Source organism: Chelon labrosus (assembly GCF_963514085.1).
Source record: "Chelon labrosus genome assembly, chromosome: 6".
NCBI lineage: Eukaryota > Metazoa > Chordata > Actinopteri > Mugiliformes > Mugilidae > Chelon > Chelon labrosus.
This window is the reverse complement of record NC_140342.1, coordinates 7,261,613-7,287,949: the sequence shown is the minus strand read 5'-3', so window position 1 is coordinate 7,287,949 and position 26,337 is coordinate 7,261,613. Positions and strand designations below refer to the sequence as shown.

The following is a 26,337-nucleotide window of genomic DNA, read 5'->3' as shown; positions in this document are numbered from 1 at the left end:
ACACTCATTTAAAGGGGAATTGCCGTTTTTTACAACCTGGACCTTATTTCTGGCATAAAATACGATTGTTTACTCATCCATATAACTTTGGTGTCATTTGGAGTCGCTCGGAAGATTTTTAGATCCAGCGGAGTGCCGTGTATGTCCATATAGTGGGAGTGACTGGGGCACTGAAAAGCAGCCTCTAAATAACACATTATCTGCCACGAAACTCGTTCATTTCACCAATATTTTGTTATGATACGCTAGTGCTATTCCTTGTTGAGTCCGGAGTTACCTGTTATCATCATCCGGGGTCTGTAGATTGACCTACTAACTTCTGACCTGGATGATGTCATCTCTGAGCGCCGCTGATTTGCTAAACAATCATATTTTATGCCAGAAATAAGGTCCAGGTTGTAAAAAACAGTAATTTCCCTTTAATCAGTGCAGCTTTAAGGACATCTGTACATGTGTAGAACCCTGTAAATAAGTCACTCTGCCAAAAATATACAACACTTACCACATTTAAAAGGGACATTTTAAATTATAGAAAGTTACCAAACTGAGTTACTTTCTACTACCATGAGACACAGAAAGACAGACAGACGTGCAGAGACAGACAGCCAGTGGCGGCGAACTGAGAGTTTATTTTAGGCGCTGGCACAGTACATCTATGCTGTGTCTGAGCCTGGGGAAGACATTTTTTATTCACCTCCTTTCAACCGCCTCACCCTGCGCTCTGCTGACACTGTTCATTTCCCTGATGAACGGGGCGGGTGATCTCTCAGACTTTCATCTGACATGTTCTGCACTTGTAATGCCCCCTCTAACAGGCAAACGTCTCTATGATTGTGATTAAACAACTGCAGATAGGGCTGTAAGTCATTAAGGCCATTATCATTGCTATGCCATTTCCTAATTATTGTGACAGAGATCCTCATCAGCTCACACTAAGATACTTCATTATATTTCTCTGTTCTACATTCATGTCTCCATTATTTCGTCTCCTCCACATCTTCTCGTTTTACTCTTTCTCTCTGTACATGTAAGAAGATACTGTATCATTAAGCCATTGCCGCTGGAGCCGCTGGTCTTTCTCTCACCTACCATGCCCATTAATCTCAATCCTATTTAATTCACTCACCTGATGATGTGGAAGATGGCTGATATGAGGAGCTCATTGTAGATGGCCACAGCCATGTAACGTGGCTCGTGGAAAGCCGAGGGTACGGTGCGGACGGCGTAGCACAGGTACACGCCCCATAGCAGGAACAGGAACTCAGCTGAGCCACAAAAGACACAAGCAGGGTTGTAAGACTTCACCTGATATAAAGCCAATACGGACAGTGATTTCTTTATTCTGCCATTGATGCCTGTCTTCTTTTTCCACCCAGAAATTAGGACAATATAGTAGAAGGAAAATGCCTCCTGTGTAGCTATAATTTTATATTCTCATCACGAACCTTCCAGGATTTTGAGAGCAGGGGGATATTAGCTTAGCCTAGCAAAAGGATGGGAACCAGGGGGAAACAGCCTGCCCACTGGCTCACTAATTAAAAAGTTATATCTCATTTGTGACATCCATAAAAAAAATAATAACATTTTCGGTGAGTGTGAATGGTTATTCCATTTGCCAAGAAGATAAAAAATATGTTAGCAGAGATAATAGTATGCCGCAGGTCTGTGTACAGGCACCACACCTAGAATGTGATAAGGAAACTTCCCCTAAAATCCAAACGAGTCATCATTTTCATGGATTACAAAGATTGTTTCCAGGGAAGTTGTTTTCCCCGTTTATCCTAAGCTAAGATAAATATACACCAGAACTGTACTGAATTCAAAGAAAGAGGCCATCTCCTTTACAGAGGCAGACAGAGAAAGAAAGATTTGAAGTACAAGGGCTTCTAGCTGAATCTATGTAGGCTACTCTACTATAAGCAGCCTGGGTTTAACTAGTTAGCTTCTATATCGACTAGTTTATCACCATTCCTTCCTACAAATGGACTTTTTTATTATAAACCCTTTTTTTTTTTTTACTTCCAATAATGAAAACAATGGGTAAATTAGGTTTAGCAAAATGAATCCCGCCAGGCTTAACTGGACTGCAGTCATTGCAGTTTGTTTTTTTAACCACTTCTTGTGAATTTGTGGTTGTTTTTGCAAAACTGACTTCTCTTCCAGTGTTTTGGACTTAGAAAAACAGTGGGAGATCAAAAGACATGGTACACAGCCTTTGCATGATATGATATGTTGTCGCCGCCATTTTACTCACCTCAATACAGAGGCAGTTTTCTAAATATTAATGGTTTGGACAAAACTGCTGTGTCATGATTTATATTTATCTGCTGGATTTCTAAAATAGCCCTGTGGAGGGGGCATGGTGCTTCAGCTTCAGGAGAGAGGTGTGGAGAGGGCTCCGGAGAGCAGCGCCAGGTGAGAGTGATTAGCACACCTGCATCCTGTTGAGCTGATCACTCTCTCCTTTTAACACAGTAGCGTGTTGGACCTGGAGGAGAGACCAGACACGACACAGGGGAAGACACACTTGGCTGTCGGCAGCGCGAGAGTATGCCTGCGAGGACACCGAAGAATGTGTAAATGTGTTGTTGTGAACTGAAAAATAAAGAACTAAAATCGTCATTGCTCTCTGACTGTCTGCTGAAGAACCCGCAGTGGCATCAGGATACGCCACAAGCCCATACATTCAGAATATAGGTGACCACAACCTGTAATATATACATATAGGTCTGTTTCTGTCTGTGAGCTTTGTTCAGTTTTATTAACACTATTTAGAATATTTCTTTGAGTTTCTTAACTAAATATGGATCCTGTTTATTTGATCTATACATTTACTTAAGTTAATATATTTTCCTCCAAATATTTGTTTCTCCAGCACCCCCTTTCCCTTCACAGGACAAGCGGTTACAAAAGATGAATGAATGAATATTTGTTTCATTGGTGTTTGTTTGGTCTGAGTTGTAATCATTCTTTCTTTTGGAGGTTTTCCTGTTTGGAGCTGGTGCTCAAGAAGCACAAACTTGAACGCCACATATCCACCAGGTGCTTCCAATCTGGACCGCACCATCTAGTATTTAGAGGGGGAGAGAGGGGGATTGTGTTTGTTTTGTATTTTCTTTTCTGTTAAGCCTAGTAACATTAATTTAAGATTAAAGTATTTCTTTTGAAGTTATTGTATTTAAAAGGGTTTAATTTAAAAACCCATTTGTTTACATTTGTAGTTTCTTGGTTAGGTTGTTTTTATTTCAACCAAAGACGGTTTAATCCAAAGGGAATTAAGATCGTAGGCGTGTTGTTCATGCTCATAGACCTCGAATATGATTGGTTAAAATGAACTTGTTCAACCCAGCATGCATCACGTCAAGTCAGATCTGCACAGATCTGCATGAAGTCGAACACGCCCCATATGTTAAGACATTCCATCTCTTCGTTTTTGTTTTTTTGTGGAGTTGGGAATCTGTAAGGTTGTTAACATCCAGTATCACTGCTGCCAGGTTATATTGCTTCTGAACCTTTTGTTTTTTGTATTAAAAACTATCAGAGCTCTGAATTCTACTTTTTCATGGTCATCATTTTGGGGAACTTTATGCTTCTTCAGAAAGCTGCTCTCATTCTGTGGGGTAAAAACATCGATCTCCAACAGTCGTATATACATATACATATACATATACAGTATATAATAAATCATACTGCTTACATTGTTTACCAACTAGCTAGGCTACGCTATTGTCCAATAAATTTAAAACTGTAGGTCAACTTTTACTTTAAAACGATTTGTTGAATTACATTTATATTGTAACATATCAAGTGCTGTTATTGCAACACATTGATTCGATGGAGGGTAATTCCAGCTAAACGACATTCCCAGGATCTTTTTCTCTTAAACGCTGCACATTCATATAAAAAAAAAGTGATGAAAAAAGGCAACTGGACTTGTAGAGTTTTTTAAGAAGATGTTTCACCACTCATCCGAGCAGCTTATTCAGGGTGAGTGGTGAAACGCCTTCTCAAAAAACTCTACAAGTCCAGTTTTTAAACGCTTTATTGAATATACCCTGGATGACTGAGAACCTTCACAGACATGCTGCACATTCATTTAACCCTGCTGAGATCTGACACAAGAGCATAGATCCTACCTGGTGTTCTACATCTATGGTTTTGGTTCATCTTATTCTTATTCTTCTCAAAATGATGAACTGCTCCTTTGTGTTCCGGTTTAAAAGCACTGATACACAGCATCACTGACTTTCACTAAATACTGTACAAAAGCAAGCAGCAGCAGGCATTAGGAGGCTGATCCTCAGCACTTTCTGAGACTTGACACTGACAGTGTTGATGACAAATTCTGAAGTTTCTAATTTTACAAGACATCCCCATGTTTGCAGTGTTTCCCTCCTGTGAGGCAGATGCTCCCTCGACAGCGTGTTGAAACGTTCCCGCTATCTAATCTAATCTCACCAAGGTCACACATTCCGTCAGCAATTTACAGGGAAGATGTATTTAAAAAGCTGTCTGTCTCCTCAGTTATCAATGTATTTCAGAATATATTCAGTGCAGGATACAGATAATTCATTATCCTCCAAAGCGTCACTCAAATGGTATTTTTAAGGACACCAGCCACAACAATCAATAGTAATTATTTTGGAACGTGAAAGTAGAGCATTCCTTCGTGGACTGCTGCGTTTTGGCGGTATGAAATGATGTCTTGAAGCGATCTGTGTGTATACTGTCGCTCTGCAGAGTTGAACAAAAACATCATAAATCCAGAAAATACAATAGGTTTTCAAATAAAAACACAATTAGTTTTTATGCATTGCATGTGAAAACTGCAAAAGAACGCCACAAAGTCAGTGGCTTTCCTCCGGCACGATCAATACAAGGAAATAAACAGAAGATTAAGTATGAGTTCATAAAGTCTACAGTGATTACAGACCATTAATATTCATGAATATGCCCATAAATTATGACTAATTACATGGTACTTAGCCTCTGAATCGGGGTGCATGGAGAGCTGCGTGTAAATTTGAACGGATAACAATTCCAACTAATGCAGATTAATAGGGGAATCACATTAATTGGTCATTGTTGACATTATCACTAATGTTTTGCTTTGCGTTTTTGAATAAAATTGGATGATTCAATCATTTTTTGACGGACGCGTGTTTCCTTGTCGACATTATGACAGAACAAGCAAAAACACAGAAAAGCAATTAGACTAATTTTCAAGAGCATGACATGCATCAATGTTAGAATCCTCCTAAAAGCAGCTTTGCGGGGTGCTTCCTGTCCTTCGGTGTAGCCTCAGCACACCAGCGTCAGAGCAAACAACAGGGATCCCTCGTCTCCAATCTCCTCTGAACACACAAACGCACACTGCTGCAAAAACACAAACGGAGGGATTCCTATTCCGTTTAGAGGGATGTGTTTGTTGAAGGATTTCACTGTTTCACACACTGTCTCTGAGGACCCTATTCCTCTGTCCTGTCTCCATAGTGTCCTCAGGCATTCCTCCTTTCAGTACCCCCTCCTCTGTTAGTGGAAATCTCTCTGCACCATTGCCCACATCCCTACAAGCTTCGTACTTCACAGGCTCATTTCTTGTTTTTCACTGCCACTTCCACTCTCTCAGGCTGCCTGTCTATCTGTTTTCAGAAGCAGAATAAGCTTCTTTGGGAGATCCATCCTCGCCCTCTTTCCAAACTGGATTGGTCTCCTTTGCTGTCAGGCTTCAGTGAGGTGCACATCAGCGGCTCCTGCTTCAAGAATCTGTCATTAAGAGGCGACTGTTACTCACGTACAGGGCCGCCTGGGCCATCAGGGATACCTGAGGAACAGGAACTGCAACAGTGTCTCTTAGGAAGGTTACACTTGGAGACTGTAATTATGGAATGTATTTTTCAAAAGTCCATCATCATCATTGTGTTTGCCACAAAACAGGCAAAACATTACTCAATCGCTGTCCATCTTGTGTCACCACAAACTCCATCAACGACAACAACAACTCTTATTGGTCGTACCATTATCACTTCCTGTTCAACCCCGGAGTTGGTACATTCGCTTTCCCGTTGATGGTTAATATTCGGAAATTTGTTTCAGGAATTGTAAACGTGTTTCGCCACTTGTCACCACTTGTAAATTTGTTTTGGCGTTTGTAAAAGTGTTTTGCGTCTTGTTAATTTGTTTCGTGAAGCGTAAATTTATTTTGTGACTTGTAAATGTGTTATGGCAATGTCATTTTGTTTTATGATATGTAAAAATGTTTTCTAAAATGTTAATTTGTCTCAAGCTTTGTAAAAGTGTTTCGCATTTAGTAATGTTGATTCGCACCTCCTGGCCACCGTATGCCAGCCCTTAATTGTGCAAAACTACTGTAAATCATTGAAATCATTTAAATGCTGTACAGTTGTCATAAAGTTCCCCAATACAGACCTCTTTGTACTGGGGTATAAACATGTTTATTTCTGCTGTAAAATTGGGCGTTTTAACATGGAGGTCTATGGAGATTGATTCACTTCCGGAGCCTGATGAACTGCACTTTTTGACACTTAAGGGTTTTCTCCGTTTCTGAACACGGGAGGATGCCACTTGTTAGGAATGCACAGTTTAACAAATACCAGTGACAGTGCTTGCATCTACAGTGGCTCTGAGTGGTCAAAGAAGTTATTCACAGACGTATAAAAGAAAAACGATTGAATCATCTCAGAAAGTTTTAGAGTTGGTATATTAACATGACAAGACTGGAGTGAGGACGTTGTGTTATATTTTTATATAAATAATATGCAGCGTATGTGCCAACAGCCTTGGTGTGAAAACTGCTTCGGCACTTTGAAATTGTGACAAAGGTGTATATCCTGGTCTTGATAATAGTCAGGGTGTTTTGCTAGAGAGTGGAGGGTCTTTTTCTTGTCTTGCAAGATTTAAAGTTGCAATTGTTATGCCTTTTGCCTTGCAGAGGGCAACAGCTTCACTTTATTGTGCATCCTAACAGAAGCGCATCCGAGCCATCACGTAGATTTATTACGCCCCTGAAGCCACTCATTGACCACAGAGCTGCTTGCCTCTGCCCGTTCACACATGCAGAGCCGGTTGTTATAATAACGGAGAGCAGATGGAACGTTTGGTAAACAGGATGCACCATTTGTTGTGTTTTCCCGTGAAATAAAACGAGCAATTGCTGATTCCACCCCAATGACCAATTAGCAGAAAAACTGCTCATTATTAAGCTTGAAATCAGAGTTGAGTTGAGCAGCAACAGCAACCAAACGACATTTAACAGTTTAGCAAGCAGCACCTCGACATTATACCATTTTATTCCGTGATCCATACATTTTTAGTCTAGAGTTGCTCTCCTTGTGGAAACTCTCCAGATCCATGCATGTGATATATGGCTACAAAAATGAATGGGGATACCTCCTGCATTCTTGGCGTGTGCTGCTTCATTGCTAGTGGTGGCTCTCGTTCATTTAATGGGGTGGTACTTCATCTTGTTTATCAGAGCATCCCGCTGTTAACATGCCATACCATTCATTAAACTGCTTTTATGGAGAAAGGTGAATAAAACAATGGACGCTACTATGTAATCAGAATTCACAAACGCATCAATTTAGCCTCGGAGCAGAGGTTTTCATAACGGCGCGTTGCAGGCGGGCCGCTGAACGAGCAGATGTATTACTGGATGATAATGTCTTCTGGCAAGCAGGCAGGGTGTTTTGGAACATTTTATGTCTTGCTTAAAAAGGCAGCACAATTTACCTCCAATATAAAACACATCAAAGCAGGGGCATTTATCACATTTGCTACTACATCAAGATCCTGGTCTGTACCTGTTTATGTCTGTCTGACAGCATTTGTCACAATACAACAATGTATTGTGCTTTCAACTCCCTGGAAATTTCAAGATGGAATTGAAGAGTCCTCTCTACTTGTGTGCAATCCAGTTGCTGTCAGTACCATCTATAAAGTACAGTGATGTCCACAATAGGTGAGTCAGAAACAGTGCAGTTAAGCTTTTGGAAACTGAATCTGTTGAGGTCGAGAGAAAGTGACTTTTCTGCACTGTGGCTGTTTGCCTATTAACCACAAAGGCTTAGGAGTCTCAGTACTTTAAACAACTCACACTTGAGCCAACATACTGCTGATGATCTCTACTCGTTTTCACAAATGGATTCTGCCAGGATGCTCAAGTTTAAGCCGTCAGTGGTACGGCACGGTTAAACTTTTATGTGGTCTGTTTTAGAAAACGAGACTTAAGTGAATATGTGGCACATGACTGAGCACATGTGTTTAAAGCTGGAGTGCAAGACCCCAAAGAAAAGCTGGTTGAGATAACCAGGGTCATCTAAATCTCTCTGTATTTCACAATGTACCAATTTTAAATCAGATTTCTCTGGGAACACTGCTTCGCTGGTAGCGAGGCGTTAAATGTGAACTAGCAATGGTTGGTTAGCCAGAACTAAAGAGCGGAGCAACCGTATTGACAGAGACGGAGTAGGATGGGAAGTATCTGAGAAAAGAAAGACAACAGTCTAAAACTGATGCTATCCACAGTGAGAGCAAACATGGACTTTCACCGGTGTGGATTTCTCTTTTAGGAGAGCACTCGAAAGAAGAGAAGGGGCTGAGGGGTTGTAGACTGTAGGCCCACGCCACTGTCAAGGAGGAGGAGAAGACAAAAGGTTTTAGAGCTCACTTAGTGGGACCATCATCTGTTTTTCAAAATGTTTGACCCCACACACACCTCCAGTCTACACAAGGGCTATTTGATTTAGAAGGAGGGCGATGGAGGGCTGTGTCAGATGACCTGACCTCCACAATCACCTGACATTAACCCAGTTGGGATGGTTAGCGATGAGATGGCAAAGCGGCTGGTAAAGCACCTCTGAGAACTTCTTCAAGACTGTTGGAAAACCATGAGGCTGACTGAGAAAATGCCAAGAGTGTAAGGCCCAAGTTTAGTTTGGTGTGTCCTTACCTTAAAGAGTAAAAGAATATCTGCTTTTAGCGGTTTAACTTGTCTCTTTCCTGCATGTAAAGATGCATGCCTGTAAGTATTTTGTTCAGGTTTCTTCTAAAGGCATCACTACACATGGGATACATGGACAGTAAGTACTGAAATACACAAATATACACACACACATGCAAACACTCACCAACTGCCATCATGTAATCCCATCGATCCAACAGACACATGCTGAACTGCATTCCCTCTGGGGTGAGGCCTGCAGCGATGAGAGCGTGACTCAGCTCAGGGTTCTGGCACACGGCTGAGGTCCACGCCACCAGGAACCACAGCACCACCAGCAGGATCACCGCCAACAGCCGCAGGACACGCCAGCTAGTCATGTAAGGCATCCTCTGGGCCGTGCGGGACAGGAACACCTTTAACACCCTGGGAGGGGGGGTGGGGCGTGGGGGAGGGGAAGACAGCAGGAAGTATCTTCAATACTAGAAACTGCTAGATGGAATCATGGTGAGGAGCGGAGGGGAGTAAGTGCTGCTCTCCACGCCTGTGACAACTCCCGCCCGCGGCTGTTGCTCTTATTAACATGCCCACTTGAATTAAAAGGAGCAGAGAGAAGTAGCACTGTTGTTTCATTCCAGCTGTCAGTTTTATTAATTTGCTGGGTTATGCATGTTAGACAGAATGCATGCAGAGGTAGTATATTTCACAGGATATACTCAGTGTATTGTATCTGGAAAGGGAGGGAAGTAGAGCTATGGTATACAGGGATAGAGATATCATGTAATTGTATAGATATCACTGTCTAGACATAGAGAAAATGAGTCCATCCTTCCTCCCAATTCACTGTGCTCATATGGTTTCTCTTGACCAGACAAATCTATCTCTGATATATTCACTGGGACTGGGCTTAAGAGCTTGCCTCCAGGGCACACTTCCCACCCGGCAAGCTCCGGAAAAAAATCAAATTGGTAATTTTGCGAAGGGAACACTCCGGCCGGCCTTTGACCTCCTTTCCTCCATCATCTCGGCAACACTTGCTCGCAGATGAAGAGCGGGGAGCCGTGTGAAGAGATACTTCAGCAGTCAGACGCTGAAATACGGGACCTGATGTGAAATTCAAATGCGCTTATTGGCAGGGTCTCGCGACCGAGAGAGAGCTGAATTACTGAAACTGAGAAAGGCGAACACATGGGCAGGTTAGCACAAGGAGGGGAGAGGAGAGGAGGCAAGGAGACGGTGACAGCACTCTCTTTTGTTGTCATGCTTTTAGTTTACCTGTACAGCTTGAGGACGACGGTGCCATACATGACGGCAAACCCCAGCAGGCGAACCCACCTCAGGAGGATGCATCGAAACACGCTGGGGTTGAAGTACAAGATCATCACCTACGAGGAGGCACAGCAGCGTTAAGTGTTTACACCGACACACACACAGCAATCACACTGATTGGGTTGTGTTTTTTTTTTTAAATTTCCATGCAACCGCAGAATCACCCACATGACATCCCTCTCACATTCGCCAGAAATACATAAAAAAATGAAAATGAGGTAAATCTCCAGCCTGTGGTGTGAAGCTGGAGGCAGATTTGGCCTCGGAGATAGCTCACGCCTCCTCAGCTGTACGTTGCTCATATGTCGACTGCAAAAACACAATTGAAGTGACAGTCTGACGGCTCAATTCCCATGTAAGCGGTGTTGTTTAACAATCTTGTTTTCCATATGGGAGTTAGCGTGTTGTTTATTTGCATGTTGATTTTATTTGTCTGTATGCAGACATGCTCTGGCATGGGGTCTAATATGTCATGCTATGTGTCTTCTGTGTGTAGCTTGTAGTAAAGCCGCGCGTGTGCCGGCGGCTCATAAAACATCAGCCTTTCATTTTGTGCCTGATGGGAAGTTTATTCGCACCTATTACCGCTGCAGATGAGGTTGTGATGGAGACTGAAAAGACGAGTCTCAGACACAGCGCTTCCATTTGCACTTCTATTACAGTTGCATTTCGTTAGTTTGAAGCTCAATATGGTGCCACGTAGAAAATCTCCAGCAACCCGGAGTCCCACATTCTGATTCTCAGATCCTCATTACCACTGAAAGAAACCGCATATCACCCACTTAGCGGATACCTACCGTCCGCACCGTTTAAGCGTGACTTCTTCCTGAGTTTGGCTAAACTGGCTTTTTAATATGGTCTGTGGGAATAAACACAAAGTGCTTCCGAAGACTGTGGCCTGTTCAGCACAAACTGTGAAGCCTTATTTCATTCGCATGACAAGCAAATCAGCGCACAACAGCTTTTGTTGTAATGGCAAAAAAGTTAATGGTCTGCCCAAAAGAACAGTTTGTGTGATGCTTTGCCCAAATAAATTTGACGGTCAAAGTGTTTAGCTGAGCAGCTTTGTGGTTGATGTGGGGGTAAAAAGCTCATCATATAGAGGCAATCATTTTCTCATTTTGTACACTAAAAAAGTGAAATTAAGATTTTTTTTTATCTAAACGCGATACCTACAAACACATAATAAATCAATTGGTTACTGCCAGTTGACTTCAAACCTATGAAAGCTTTACAACCATTTACATGCTTTCTCTCCGTACATGTTAGCCCTCTGCCTGGTCTCTCTTTCTTTATGTGCTCTGCGGTTGAATGAAATCCCTATTCATCTGCACAGGACTTTGCCAAGCCATAATATAGTGCATCAGAGGGAACAGGTCTGGGAGTAGCGATGTAATAAAACAGACAGAATCACCCCCTTGGGGTTGTTTGCCTCTGCCATCCAGTCAAGCCGCAGCCTCCATCCATGCCTGTCTAGACTCAAATAATATATACTCATATACTATGAATATGTAGTGTGGACCTAAGGAATGCATAAAAGGTATCGAGTGTGTTTTCTCACACCCAGTAAATCACTTTCAGTGAGAAACATGATGTTTTTATGTACAGATGACTTTTACAGAGGAGTAGAGAGGATGTTTGAGAGCTTTATCACACGATTCAACGATAATCTTCTGAAGCTCAGCATCATAAAAACAAGAGATGCCCTTTTCTACTTGGGAAGATGGTGGACCCCTATTAGATATTTATGTGAAATGTTGTCATAAGTAGCACATACATTTTTGAGATCTCCCTTGCGCCTCCAAAACATTTGTGACTCATCAGAGAATGGACATGGGTCTTCTGAGGGTGTCCTGTGGTGTCAACAGAATGTTGTTAGTGGGGACCTTTGGGTCCTGTGGGTTGAGGGGATCCACATTAATGCCAGGTCCAAAAGTTCCCCAGCAGAACATTGCATTGTCACAAGATTGTCAATGTACTTCTCCTGTTGGTGGTTTTAATGTTGCGGCTGATCGTTGTATATCACATTCACAAGAATGACCAAAATATGGTTTTGTGTCCTATCCTTTAGAGAGCATTCCATAGTCTCCGCCCCCTTTGTTGTGTCATAATTGTAATCATGCCACTATAAGCACTACATTGTACTGAAAAACTTGAAAAAGCAGCAGATATGTTGAATATAACTCTGTATGTATAATTTTGAATGAAACTGAAATAAAAACTAAGTTAAAAAAAAGAGCATTCTGGGTAAAATCCTTCTATAATAAAAATTTAAATGCAATTGCCAACCTTTCTTTATATTTACCACAAGCCTAGGAGCCAACCCGACTGCAGAAAGATTGTGATTTATCCCTGCTCTTACGATGCCTTGACATTCAAGAGACAGCGGCTGCCCAGACTAATTAAACTTAAGTAACAACAGCACCTGTAGTCTCTCTTCCTGAGAAAAGAAGCAGAACATCTGTGTCCGATTCCACTAAGCAACCAGTTAACCCTGAGGCTGTAACAGTCTGGCTTTGAGTTGTGTTGAAAATGGAGGGAGACTAACGTATAATAGGGAATAAGCATCACAGTGTGCACTGTACGTTACCTACAGAAATGCTGGATAGAGACCTTGGTACAAAGACAGACTGATGAAGTGACACAAATACATATCTGGGGACATCTTATGCAGCTATTCAGGAAATTACAAGGAGAACGGCGCCTCGAGATGACTCATAGTATATATCACAGGAACATGAGTGGTGAACTAATCTACGGTTTATTTCTCCCTACTTATCATGAGGAATTTGTCATGTTTGTTGCTCACTCTAATGCAGTCCTAAAAATGGCAAGATAACCCTAACCTTGTCAAACTGTGGTCCAATGTGCAGTTGAAGTGTCACAACATGCATGATTTCAGCCTTCAGCCTGTCCAATCACGTTTCATTTCTGGCATACGGACGTTTCTCTCACCTCCTGCGACAAACAGAGTCAAAGCACGGAGCACAGCACCAGCACCAGCACCAGTTTTCTTCTATGCCCACTCATCATCACTACCATGCAGTGCCAAAGTCTGTTATTGGTATGCTGGTCATGAGACAGCGTGGCACCAAGTCCATTTTATACCCAGAAAAAGAAATTATAGCCGCTCCTTCCTAATGCTGCTCCTCAGGAGCTGATTATTTAGCAGAAGATGGACATTTACGTTTTAAAAGAGAGAATTCAGTTTTTTGGCCACATTAATCCCTGCCTATTTCCAACACAAATATGTTTTCAAAATGACATCCGCCTTACTAAAATATTACTTTTTAAAAGAATACTGAGTGAGGGTACATTAACACGTAAGTTCGCTATGCTTGAGTACAAGACCAATAGATTAAGATTTAATGTTTTAAGATAACACTTAATAGATCCCAAAGATGAAATTCACAAGCTGGTCATAGAATATGGAGCAATTACCAGATGACTCATTAAAGTGGCAGTGTAATTATAATATACACCAGCCAGGCATAACATTATGACCACCTTCCTAATATTGTTTCAGTCTCCCTTGTGCCTCCAAAACAGTTGTGACTCATCAGAGAATGGACATGGTCCTTCTGAGGGTGTCCTGTGGTGTCTGGTAACAGAATGTTGTTAGTGGGGGCCTTTGGGTCCTATGGGTTGAGGGGAGGGGCCTCTGTAGATCATCCCACAGATACTTGATCAGTTTGGGATCTAGTGAATTTGGAGGCCAGGTCAACACCTTGTGCTGTTCATCACGTTTTTTTGAGTTGTTCCTAAACTGTTTTTGTGTGTGTCCGTGTCAGGCTGCATCCTGCTGGGGATGGCTGCTGCCATCAAAGAGTGTCATTGCTATGGGGTGGAGGTGCCTGGTCTGGTCTAGATGGGTGGTACATGTCTAAGTAACATCCACATGAATGCCAGGTCAAGTTTCCCAGCAGAATGTTGAATTGTCACAAGATGGTCAATGTTATGCACTTCACCTGTCAGTGGTTTTAATGTTATGGCTGATCAGTGTATATAATATACTGAATGATAGAAAACGCATTCATCTGAAATTGGTCACTGTGCACAGTTGTTGCTTTAATTGTGGTATTTTTGGTACTAAGTTTACTTTCAAGCCAATACTAAGACTATTTCTACACTGTGTTCTATATAGCTTTTTCAGCACATCAACCACTGAGAATAATACATTATTGACAAATATGTGCTTTTATCAAACACTGATTAGCTTTTCATGAAGACTGGATCCCCCTGGCGTATTATAGCTCTAAATCGGAGCAGACGAAAACACAAAGAAATCAAACTGAAAGGAACAGACACAGCTAGAGAACAACATAAATATCAAACCATTAAAGAAACATCACATTTTTAGTTTAAATTAAAAATAGTTGACTGATTATCATTGTACACAGAATTGGAAGAAATTATAGTTGTCTTTTGAAGTTTGTGTGCTAACCTCGATCCCCCTTACCTTCCTGTCTCTTAACACCACTGCCTACAGAGGTACCAGTGAGTTAGCATCCAGTCTGTTCTGAGTTGTCGCAGAAATAAAAGAAAGTCAGGCTAAAACAAATATAACACCGTTTAGTGTGCAGAGCGGATGCTGCATGCAACTGTGTTTTCCTGCCCTGCAGTTTGTTAGAGTTGCGTGTCTTAAACATAATTGTTCAACCTCCTCCAGAGGAAGGTACAATGCAATCCTAAACATCTGTGTTCAGGATTAGCATCCTTCCTACCACACTTTTCCCCTCACCTCCTGAGGAAAAATCCGTTTTTCCATCTCTACACGATAGACTGGAACAATAAAGCAACACAGCAAATAAGAGGTAAAAGTAGGCCACACTGCCTCAGACACCCACATACTGTACATAAGCCCACGAATGCAAATCCATGCACGCAGGTTTGTGCATGGATCAAAGGAAAACGTGGAGCAGTAAACCCACCTAATCACGCTCACAATCCACCGTTCAGCCTACATGCAAACACACACAGAAACGGGCAGACACAAACAGCATCACACCTTTTCTGCAGCGCTACCCCACAGTCGCAGGGGACTGCAACAAAAAAAAAAAAAAACACATTTTTACGTCGCCCAGAAGAGAAGGTGGCCCTCCTGGTTTGCGTCCAACCTCCCATGACTCCGCCATCAATTAATCAGCAGAAGTATTTTTAAAACAAGTTGTGCTAGAACTTGATGGACTGTTTAAAAATTCATTGAGCGCCAGAGCGGAGCAGTTGCAGCCGAGCAGGCTTGGGGTGGCAGCAAAAGAAAGAAGAAGAAGAAGAAACAAATGCTAAGGTTGCTGGGAATGAGACAGACACAAAGGTGAGACAGATAGAGAACATGCAGAGGAGGTAATGAAAGGAGGGAAGTGGGGGCAGGGAACAGGAAAGGTGCAAAGAAATTCAAATAAAGATTGACAAACAATGGCACAAAGGGAGAAGGAGACCCTCGAGTGTATCCAAGTGTGTGTGAACACCAGCGAGTGGTAGGATATTTTGGGGGGAGCTATTCAGGGCACTGGAGGTATCCTTGGGGTAAACTGGGAGGAGGGTGGATGGATGGATGGATGGACGGATATAAAGTCAAGCACAATGTAGTCAAGGAGACAATACCTGCAGCCTTTCATCTGCTGCAACAAAACCAATATCAGGTTTTCCATTGTGGTGCAAATATCGAGCTTATGGTAACACCCTGATAACTTAAGAACAAGAACAAAACCTTTATCCCAAGAGTCAGCCAAGCGCTCTGAAGCTCTTTCTTCTCAGCAGATTTTGTTTTCTTCCTGCATAACAATGGCTACCATCCAGCGACCGAGCTTTATGTCTCACTAGAGCCGCGGCTCGCTGTTGGCAGTCTGTGCAAGTATTTGAAGAGAGTATATTCCCCGGCTACACCAGATCTCTCCGTTAACTGGCGAGCAGGTTTCTTCCATCTGTTTCCCTTCTAAAGATGGGCTTCTGACGCGGCACTCCAGGTGCATTGTGGGCTGTGAGCACAAGTGTTAATACACACATATACAATGCACACTGGTGCACGCCCACGTGGACACGCTCACACACACACACACACACACACAACACAAAGACTGGCATGATAAGACACAGTCATGCTGTACCTTTACAAAAACTGTGATGTCTGACTATCCCTTATCGTCTGTAATCGCTGAAGAAGCAGGCACGATTCATTGGCTTATTTACATTGTAATGTACTACATTAACAAAAGGAAAAATCTTGACTTGATCACTTCCATCTGTGTCAGAACGTTTCAACTTTCTGTAACCTGCAATCGAACATTCACACCCACTTCATGTCAGGACCGTCTATCCAGGTCTGTTTTTTAATTGTTGCAAACCTATTGCAGCACTATGACTGACAATGCACGTTAAAGCAACATTATAGTCTGGAAGCCAGATAAACTTCCACACACATATTTCTTTTGTGGCAGAAAGCTGGTCTGGAACTCCTCAGTGGGAACTGATTATGCTCAAGCAATGATCTCTTGGTCCAATCACACCGTTAAGACAGGCTTTATGCGGTGATGGACCCATACAGCCTATGTGAAGGACAGCAGGGTAGTCATCTATGTCATCTGAGCGACATGGAGCTCAATTTGTTTACAACTAAATAGCTTTGATTGCTTGTAGGACTATTCAGTTACATGCAGAGGTGTTTTTTTCTGCGTACTGGTTGAGACGCGCGCCCCAAGATGAAATCCACATGTTGTGTTAGCTGATTCATTTTCTGATAAGAACTGAGTCTGGCTATGTCAGGCTAGCGATGCCTTTACTCCAGAGTGGCTTTTCAGATGAAGTAAGAAATTATCTGGAAAAGGATCAACAAGAAAAAAATGCACTGATGTAGCAAAAGTTGTAACAGCCTGATTTTAAGCTGTGGATCATCCCACAGATACTTGAGGCCAGGTCAACACCTTGTGCTGTTTTTCATGTTCTTTGAGTTGTTCCTAAACTATTTGTGTGCGTGCCTGTGTCAGGATCCTGCTGGGGATGGCTGCTGCCATCAAGGAGGGTCATTGCTATGGGGTGGGGGTGCCTGGTCTGCCAGTGGTTTTCATGTTGATCGGTGTATGTTTTGAGGTTAGTGCTTATTGCAGTTATCCATTAAATATGTCATTACGATCATCTGCTACATTTACATGGACCATATTTCTTTAACCTGACTGTCATCGTTCTGATCAGAGATTCCAACTCATGGACGCCTAATGTAATGATCTGATATGTGTATGTGTTTGGCAAGTGCACAGTGGTTTTTCGAGCTGAGCACTGAATCTGCCAGAAATATAACGAGAAGAAATACTTTCCTCAACCTTATTGACAAGACCAAACAACCCTGACCCTGTCAGAAGATTATGAACAGACCAAGACAGACCCACGTTTTCAACAGAGCTGCCCACACTGTTTCTTGGTTTGATTTTGTCTTTTTTTTGCTACCGCCATGTTTCGGTTCCCCCTGGAAACTTGCCATGGCACCTGATGTTTACCCCACATGGGTCAAACATGGACAGAAATAATGGATTAAGTCCAACACCAGAGCACCCCTCTCAATCAGACCAGTCTGTGTTGACTCAAGTGGTTACATGAGGCCTTTTTTTCTGACTGAGCAATGACAAGTGGAATACTAGAGTGCAGCAATTGATGGACTTCTTTATGAAAATGATGCTGGACTGTAAACAGATACACCAGAGTCTGCTCTGTCCATGCTGTGTTTGTTTCCCTCTGAAATCTGTAGTATTATTAAACCACCAGTAACACAGTGAACTATTAGAGATGAGAACTCCAGTGTGAAAGAAGCAAAATCTGCAGTAGATGAGTGTGGTGAGTGTTTTGTGGGTGCTACGTAAGATCGGAAATGGAGACTTACTGGGAAGTAGAGCAGTAAAGCCCCAAACAAGATGGCCTCCAGCAGAATGAGACCAGATGTACGGATGCTCTGGCAATGTGGAAAGAGAAAAAAGAAAATTAACCAATCAATGATGGGGACAGGGAGATTGGAAATCCGAGGGAGAACAATATCTGTCTGTTGTTATCAGATGTAGCAGGTATACTGTACGTGATGCGATTGCAAGCCTGACGGGCATTTGAAAGTATCTGTGCTGCTGCTGCAGTTAGTATGTGTTTTAGTGCTTGTTCTGGTTTTGTTTCCATTAAAGCAAGTGCTTTCTCTCTTGTATTTGTTTTCTCCTTTTTTATATATATATTTCGCAGATTCTGTTGCAACAGCACAGACATCTATGTTTATTCCGAAGGTGTTATAAAGAGCGGTTGCTCTGACTTGCACTGGCATTGCAGGCAAATGCAAATGACACATCACTGCCTTTTTCAAAGCAAAAAGAAAACCCACAAAGAGGAGCTCAATGTACAATATGTGCCTTTATTTCTTTTCTTTTCTTTTCTTTTTGTCTTATATGTAAATCCAAAAGCCTCCGGCGATATTTCTCGTGAATTAAAGAATTGCAGGGGGGATTCTGAGGCAGTAACACACATGTCTATAAAAAGCTCACCAGGAAATATTTAACCCAACTCTGCCTGAGGGCTGGGTGTAATTACCTGTTGTTGTAAAGCTGTGAGAATTCGAATGGGATTGTAAATGTACCACGCATGTTAATTATCACAATGTGTACTGAGACAATAAAACAATTAGAAGGTATAAAAAACGTTTTTTTTCTTGGCTCAGATTCAGCATAATGGAATATATTTGACTTTTTAGAATAAGAGAATTGCAGCAAACAAACATTAAATAGTTAACAGATTTGCTGCTCTTCTTGAATTACATACTGAAACTGATTTATGTTAATCTTGATAGATTAACATAAATCAGATAAATAATACACTTCCTGGCCAAATAAAAAAAGTTGCCTCCAAATAAAAGGTCACACACACTGCCTTTAGCTTTGATTATAGCACGCATTTGCTGTGTCACCAGATTTATTTCCATCCAGTGTTGCATTAATTTTTCACCACAATCTTGTATTGATGATGGGTGACTCTGACCACTGCACAAAGCCTTCTCCAGCACATCCCAAAGATTCTCAATGGGGTTAAGGTCTGGACTCTGTGGTGGCCAATCCATGTGTGAAAATTATGTCTCATGCTACCTGAACCACTCTTTCACAATTTGAGCCCCATGAATCCTGGCATTGTCATCTTGGAATATGCCCGTGATGGAATAACCTGTTCATTCAGTATATTCAGGTAGTCAGCTGACCTCATTCTTTGGTCACATAATGTTGTTGAACCTAAACCACTCTGGAACAGGGTAAATCTGGACTCATCAGACCACATGACCTTCTTCCATTGCTCCAGAGTCCAATCTTTATGCTTCCTAGCAAATTGAAGCCTTATTTCTGGTTAGCCTCACTGATTAGTGGTTTTCTTAAGGCTACACAGCTGTTCAGTCCCAATCCCTTGAGTTCCCTTCACATTGTGCATGTGGAAATGATCTTACTTTCACTATTAAGCATAGCCCTGAGTTCTACTGTTGTTTTTCTTCGATTTTATTTCACCGAACGTTTAAGTGATAGTTTCTGCAATCTCCTTAAATGTTTTCCAATGCCAATGATTTGACCCTTTTCAAACAGACTAACATCTTTTCCACAACCACAGGATGTGTCTTTCGACATGGTTGTTTAAGAAATGAGAAGCTACTCATTGCATCAGTTGGGGTTAAATAACTTGTTGAAAGATAATGCAGTAATTATCCAATAGGAGGCTCCTAACTATTTGCTTAGTTAAATCCAGATGGCGACTTTTTTTTTGGCCAGGCAGTGTATGTAAATAATTTTAGGAAGCAAAAATAGATTTATCAGGACAGGCCTAGGATTCCTGGCTTTCAGTCATTGGTATGGGTCAGCCAAAGAAAATCTTGGATCCTACAATTCCATTGTGTATTTTAATATCAGATCTTTGTTTCGCTGCAGTCACATTACCCCACAATTGCTTCAGAATAACAGACAGACCTTTGAAAATCTAGACCTTCTCCATCCAGTAGATGTCCAGTTTTCAAACTAACCCTAACTCTAACCCACCAGACTAATAAGAAAGTCGCTCTCCTCATGGTGGCTCCTGTCTTTCTCACCTTGTTTCTCCTTAAGTGGTAGACCACCACCATGCTCGCCAGGTCCAACACCATGCACAGACCCTGGAAGGAGGCCGCAGCGAGCCGCAGAGCGCCGTCCTCCTGCACCAGGCAGGGTGTGTCGTCCCGGCAGTAGGGACAGCCCTCACGGCACGGCAGGCACTTGCTGGACATGTCGGAGGCCTCGTCTCTGTGAGGGCCCAGCTCCTTACCTGAGGATGTGAAGGCACGTTACACGTGTTATCAGATATATGAACGTTCATGATGACAAAAAGCACAATTTTCATATCTGCTTTCGGAACATACACTATATTACCAAAAGTATTCGCTCACCTGCCTTTACTCATTCTATGAACTGAAGTGCCATCCCATTCCTAACTCATAGAATTCAATATGATGTCGGTCCACCTTTTGCAGCTATTACAGCTTCAACTCTTCTGGGAAGACTGTCCACAAGGTTGAGGAGAGTGTTTATAGGAATTTTTGACCATTCTTCCAAAAGCGCATTGGTGAGGTCACACACTGATGTTGGTCGAGAAGGCCTGGCTCTCAGTCTCCGCTCTAATTCATCCCAAAGGTGTTCTATCGGGTTCAGGTCAGGACTCTGTGCAGGCCAGTCAAGTTCATCCACACCAGACTCTGTCATCCACGTCTTTATGGACCTTGCTTTGTGCACTGGTGCACAGTCATGTTGGAAGAGGAAGGGGCCCGCTCCAAACTGTTCCCACAAGGTTGGGAGCATGGAATTGTCCAAAATGTTTTGGTATCCTGAAGCATTCAATGTTCCTTTCACTGGAACTAAGGGGCCAAGCCCAGCTCCTGAAAAACAACCCCATACCATAATTCCTCCTCCACCAAATTTCACAGTTGGCACAATGCAATCTGAAATGTACCGTTCTCCTGGCAACCTCCAAACCCAGACTCGTCCATCAGATTGCCAGATGGAAAAGCGTGATTCATCACTCCAGAGAACGCATCTCCACTGCTCTAGAGGCCAGTGGCGGCGTGCTTTACACCATTGCATCCGACGCCTTGCATTGCACTTGGTGATGTGTGGCTTGGCTGCAGCTGCTCGGCCATGGAAACCCATTCCATGAAGCTCTCTGCGTACTGTACTTGGGCTAATCTGAAGGTCACATGAAGTTTGTAGCTCTGTAGCAATTGACTGTGCAGAAAGTCGGCGACCTCTTTGCACTATGCGCTTCAGCATCCGCTGACCCCTCTCCGTCACTTTACGTGGCCTACCACTTCGTGGCTGAGTTGCTGTTTTTCCCAAACGCTTCCATTTTGTTATAATAGAGCTGACAGTTGACTGTGGAATATTTAGGAGCGAGGAAATTTCACGACTGGATTTGTTGCACAAGTGGCATCCTATGACAGTTCCACGCTGGAATTCACTGAGCTCCTGAGAGCGGCCCATTCTTTCACAAATGTCTTGTTTCACAGTCTGCATGCCTGAGTGCTTGAATTTATACACCTGGGGCCAGGCCAAGTGATTAGAACACCTGATTCTGATCATTTGAATGGGTGAGCGAATACTTTTGGTAATATAGTGTATGTCTTATTTAATCCCGTGTTTTCTCACATGATCCCTGCAATCAGTTTGCGTTTAGCTGTCACACCGGCTTCTTATTAAATGCTCAGTTAATCAGTTTGATGGAGAAGAAATCATCAGTCCAATAAATCAAAAAAGCCTCACAGAGATAATTACAAGAATACAGCCTTTAATTAAGCCTCCAAGGGAATAATGAGGGAGAGGACGACATGATACTGTGACACAGCTCTCTTTATCACTCTCTGGTCTGCAAATCTGTTGTTACACCAGCACACGGCACACTTGACACACATTTAGTATGACCGCTTCCTTTGACTCCTGAATTTAATGAACTCTGTGTAAAGACACGACAGACGATGCCAAAAATATAATTCTTTTTTCCACGCGGCGCTGTAATGGGATTTGGAGTCAATCTGTAGTTTAAATCCTCAATTTCCACCACACAGACTCTATGAAGATCCTCTAGAAAAAAATAAGCGCGTAATTCTTCTGTAAGTCCCAGAGCTCACTCTGCTGGAGCGGCACAGTGCTTCGGCGCAGCATGATTGGCCTGAAAGGAGTGGGACAACAGTTAAACGAGTTAAGCATGGATCGACGGGTTAGTTTATAGACAAATCAATGAGTCAGTCCAACAATCATGCAGTCACTGGTGTGAGAAATCACATGAAGCGGTTTTATTTACCCAGTGAGCCGGAGGGTTTAGCAAATAAGGTGGAGGTGACTGTGACAACCAAATCACTGTCTGCCTATCGTCTGTGGTGTTCACGGATCCACAATGTGACTCAATTAATACCAAGATGTTATTATCTATGTTAGTATCCATATTGAAATCCATCATGGATATCATGGTGAAAACTGTCTTTCTCTAACATTTTCTAATATGCTTAGTTTTTAGCAATAAAGTGTTTTCTGCCATTTCTACTCCTCATACGTACTTGTATATCTGGGGCCGTTGTGTCCAGGTCGACTGGTCATGTGGTTGGATGATGCCATCTCATCTGATCAACTGATCATGACCTCATGTTTTCACAGCTTTGAATTTGCCCAAACAAGTGGGGACATTTCCAGTGGTTAGCACTGACGCCTCACACATATCTGGAGCCTTCTGAGCAGAGTTTGCAGGTGGCTTCCTCCCACCGTCCAAAGACATGCTCGTTAGGTTCATTGGTGATTTTAAATTGGCCGTAGGTGTGAGTGGTTGTTTGTCTTTCTGTGTTAGTCCTAGTGATAGACTGGCGACATCTCCAGGGAGCACCCCGCCCACCGCCCAGTGACAGCTGGGATAGGCTCCGGCCCCCCGAGACCCTCTCTAGAGGATAAGCAGTTGCAGATAATGACACCATGTCTGAGACATCAACTGTGAGGCTTCACTTTATTAAAAAGGATGAGCATAGTCACCTAAACTTTGCTAACAGGAGTTTCCATGTCACAGCAACATGGTGCATCATCCAAAAACTGAAGGCCAGCTTTTATGGTTTAGTCAGAACATATCCAAAATGTGGGCATGTTCACACTAGCAGACTGTGAGCCTTTATCAATTTAGTATAAAATAATTAGGATCAAATGATGGTGATATAACGTTAACAGATAGAATGCAATGCATCCAACTAATTCATCTAAAAACAACATGCAGACTAACACATAAGTTGAAGGTGTCTTCAACTGTTATCGGTTAGTCAAGATTTTCTTTGGTTGATGGCAGATCTACGTACATTTCACTGCCACAAAAACAATACGTTATTTTAACAGTGTCTGTAGTTAACAAAAACTAAGAAGACAAATGCATTGGGCCATTCTAAAAGGCCGACAAAAATAAAATTGGTTTGCTTGTGAAAACAAAATTTTTTGACATAGTTCGAGAAAAGTCTGAAAAACTCCATGACTCATTCTGCATGCTCTTTTGAGGCACCCCCTAACTTGAGTCCCTTAGTTTCAAATCATGTCGCTCCAGTTTGAAGTCAAGCCACCTGCGGTGCGGTGCGTTCAATTCAGTTCAACTGAATCACTTCAATAACAGTCCAAACTGTCTCAAACTCTTTTCAGATTTCCAAGCCCAAAACCCCCAAAGTAAGCCCTGGGCTCTAAGGCGATGGTGGCAAGAAAAAATCCCCTTGAACCGGAAGAAACCTAGAACAGATCTCGGCTCATATAAGGCGATCCATCGGCTTAAGGCGTCAGTCAAGCTTCATCACACAGAAAAGATAGTGAGGATGAGACTTGGGTAGGTTTATGTGTTGACCTTTTTGCATTTTGACTCCTTCTCTGATTACTCTGATTGTAATAGAAGTTTAATTTCAAACAGAAGAAGGGTCCAAATACCGGACATGGCAGCCCGGTAAACAACAAAAAAAATGAGCATCAATAAAAAGCTGATAAACACAACAAAAGCCCCAAAACACATCGAACAGATGAATGCAAGAAACTCAAAAAGGCAAAACCATAGGGAGCAAAACCCAGGCAGGAAACAAAGACCCAAAAAACTAAAAGCACAAACCAGGAACACTGGCAAGGAACACAAGGGAGGACTTACAGAGACAAGCTGACAAACAGAGAGGGAGAACACACAGACTAAATACACAAAGGAAGGCAGAGGTAACAGGACGCAGGTGAAAACAGGAAAGTGATACTTTCAAGGGAAAACAGGAACCAAACCGCACGAACTAGGCCAGATGACAAAAAAAAAAAATCCATAACTAAAACCCAATATCCAGAAACTGACTGAGTTCTAACTCATTTATAGCAGACTGTGTGAGTCCAAGGACAAATGGGAGGGAGGCTAAAGTCACAGGAAAAAAAAAAGAAAAAAAAAAAAGAAGTAGTATCTGTTCGTAGTACGTTATCAGCGCTTATCTGAACAGTGTATTTGTATTACCTCACACCGTCCGTTTGATGTCTCATTTATGATCAAATTATGGTCACAATGAAATGATAACAGGAAAGAGGATACCCCACTGAGCTTCTCGACTCACTTTCACACAGCTCATGTGGGGTAGTGATAGCAGTGATGCCACACCTTTCTATTTGGGGTCAGCTATCACGCACACACTTCCAGCTCATTAAACTAATGGCCGTGATCCTCGGGAGACTTTATGATAGAAGAGATAAGTGTACTTCAGTAACCAGTGATTACAGCTCTTTATAGCTGCGCTGCTTTGTTCTGTTTAGGGTTCTTATATGCACAGCTGCACCCCATCCTCAGTTCTACCTGCCCTGCTTAAAGCTACTACAGACCTCACTCTTTCTTTGGATTTGTTTGATGTGTTTTTTTTCCCCCCTCAAATATGATATATGCTGTTTGGCCTGTTGCTAGGAAACAATGCAAGACCCAGTCTGTGTTTTGGGGGCTGAACGTGGAATAAAACCAAGGTTCCACAAGGGGAAATCAAGGCTGCAAGAAACCGCTACCCAATCTGAGCCACTGTGACTTTTAATGAGGTGGCCTGAATGGAGTTTGTAAGATGAGTCTCTTCACAGACTGAGCCTTTTGACTAGCGGCCTCATCACACTGCATTATAATAAAGCTCCGGCTCAGCATATAAGCCCCCCTGGGGTGCTGCATTGTTGGAGTCGGGGATGAGAACCACCGCAGTTGCCTGATTATCCTGCTCATCAGGGCCAGGCTTTCTGCCCGAGGACACTGCAGCGCTTTCAGTCAAGGTGTCAGAACACAGACATTCAAATCCAAGGCACGATCAGGGGGCTAAAAGTTGAGGATACACTTGAAAGCCGCAAAGGTGAAAAGCAGAACATCAGTGGAGAAAAGTTCTAAAGCCGAGCTCTGTGACACTGTAGCCTTTTAATGCTTTGGATTTCTCCACATATTGAAGAGATGTGCGTGAGACTAAAAGCAATATTAAGAATGTAATGAGTTGGGGTGGTGGTGTCCTTTCTTGCTCCTACATAACCAAGACACTAGCCTGACATAGACAGAACTAATTATTATCAGATTATGAGTCTGGTAACGCTCCATTGGGATTTCATTATGGAATGTGTTTAAACTGATACAGAGAAAAAATTGTTCTGCACGTAACTGATAGTCCTACAACCAATCAGAGCCACGTTGTTGTAAACAAATTCAAATTAGTGGTGCTCAGATGACGTGTATGACCATGACACTCTTGTATCCATCACTGCATAAAGCCCGCCCCAAATTAAATTCTAGTGCAACATAAGCTACAAGCATTAACATGCCTGGCTAACTAGCTTACTGTCAACAGCAGTGAGTCATTCCCAAGAGCTAGAGGCATGTTATTAGCTCACTTCAGTATTAATTGGGGTTGCATTTTACTTTAAAATATTTCTCATTCCATAAGCAGCTCTGGTCTGCACTTTGTTTGGTTCGAGGAGGTTTAAATTGCATTCTAGCACACAATGGAGTTAAAGTGTGTTGAATGAGGAGAACTCGCT

General features: G+C 42.4%; 1 protein-coding gene across 1 annotated transcript in view; it reads right to left on the bottom strand.

The window, feature by feature from the left end:
* LOC311488973 (metabotropic glycine receptor-like) overlaps nt 1-26,337 on the bottom strand; it is a gene marked incomplete at its 5' end in the record, with an annotated part of 67,036 nt that overhangs the window by 12,558 nt on the left and 28,141 nt on the right. Inside the window, 5 exons of the mRNA XM_084545849.1 lie at nt 1,127-1,265; nt 9,150-9,388; nt 10,238-10,347; nt 18,162-18,230; nt 20,376-20,587. Coding sequence (XP_084401975.1) covers nt 1,127-1,265; nt 9,150-9,388; nt 10,238-10,347; nt 18,162-18,230; nt 20,376-20,587 — 769 coding nt within the window. The remainder of the gene's footprint in view (nt 1-1,126; nt 1,266-9,149; nt 9,389-10,237; nt 10,348-18,161; nt 18,231-20,375; nt 20,588-26,337) is intronic.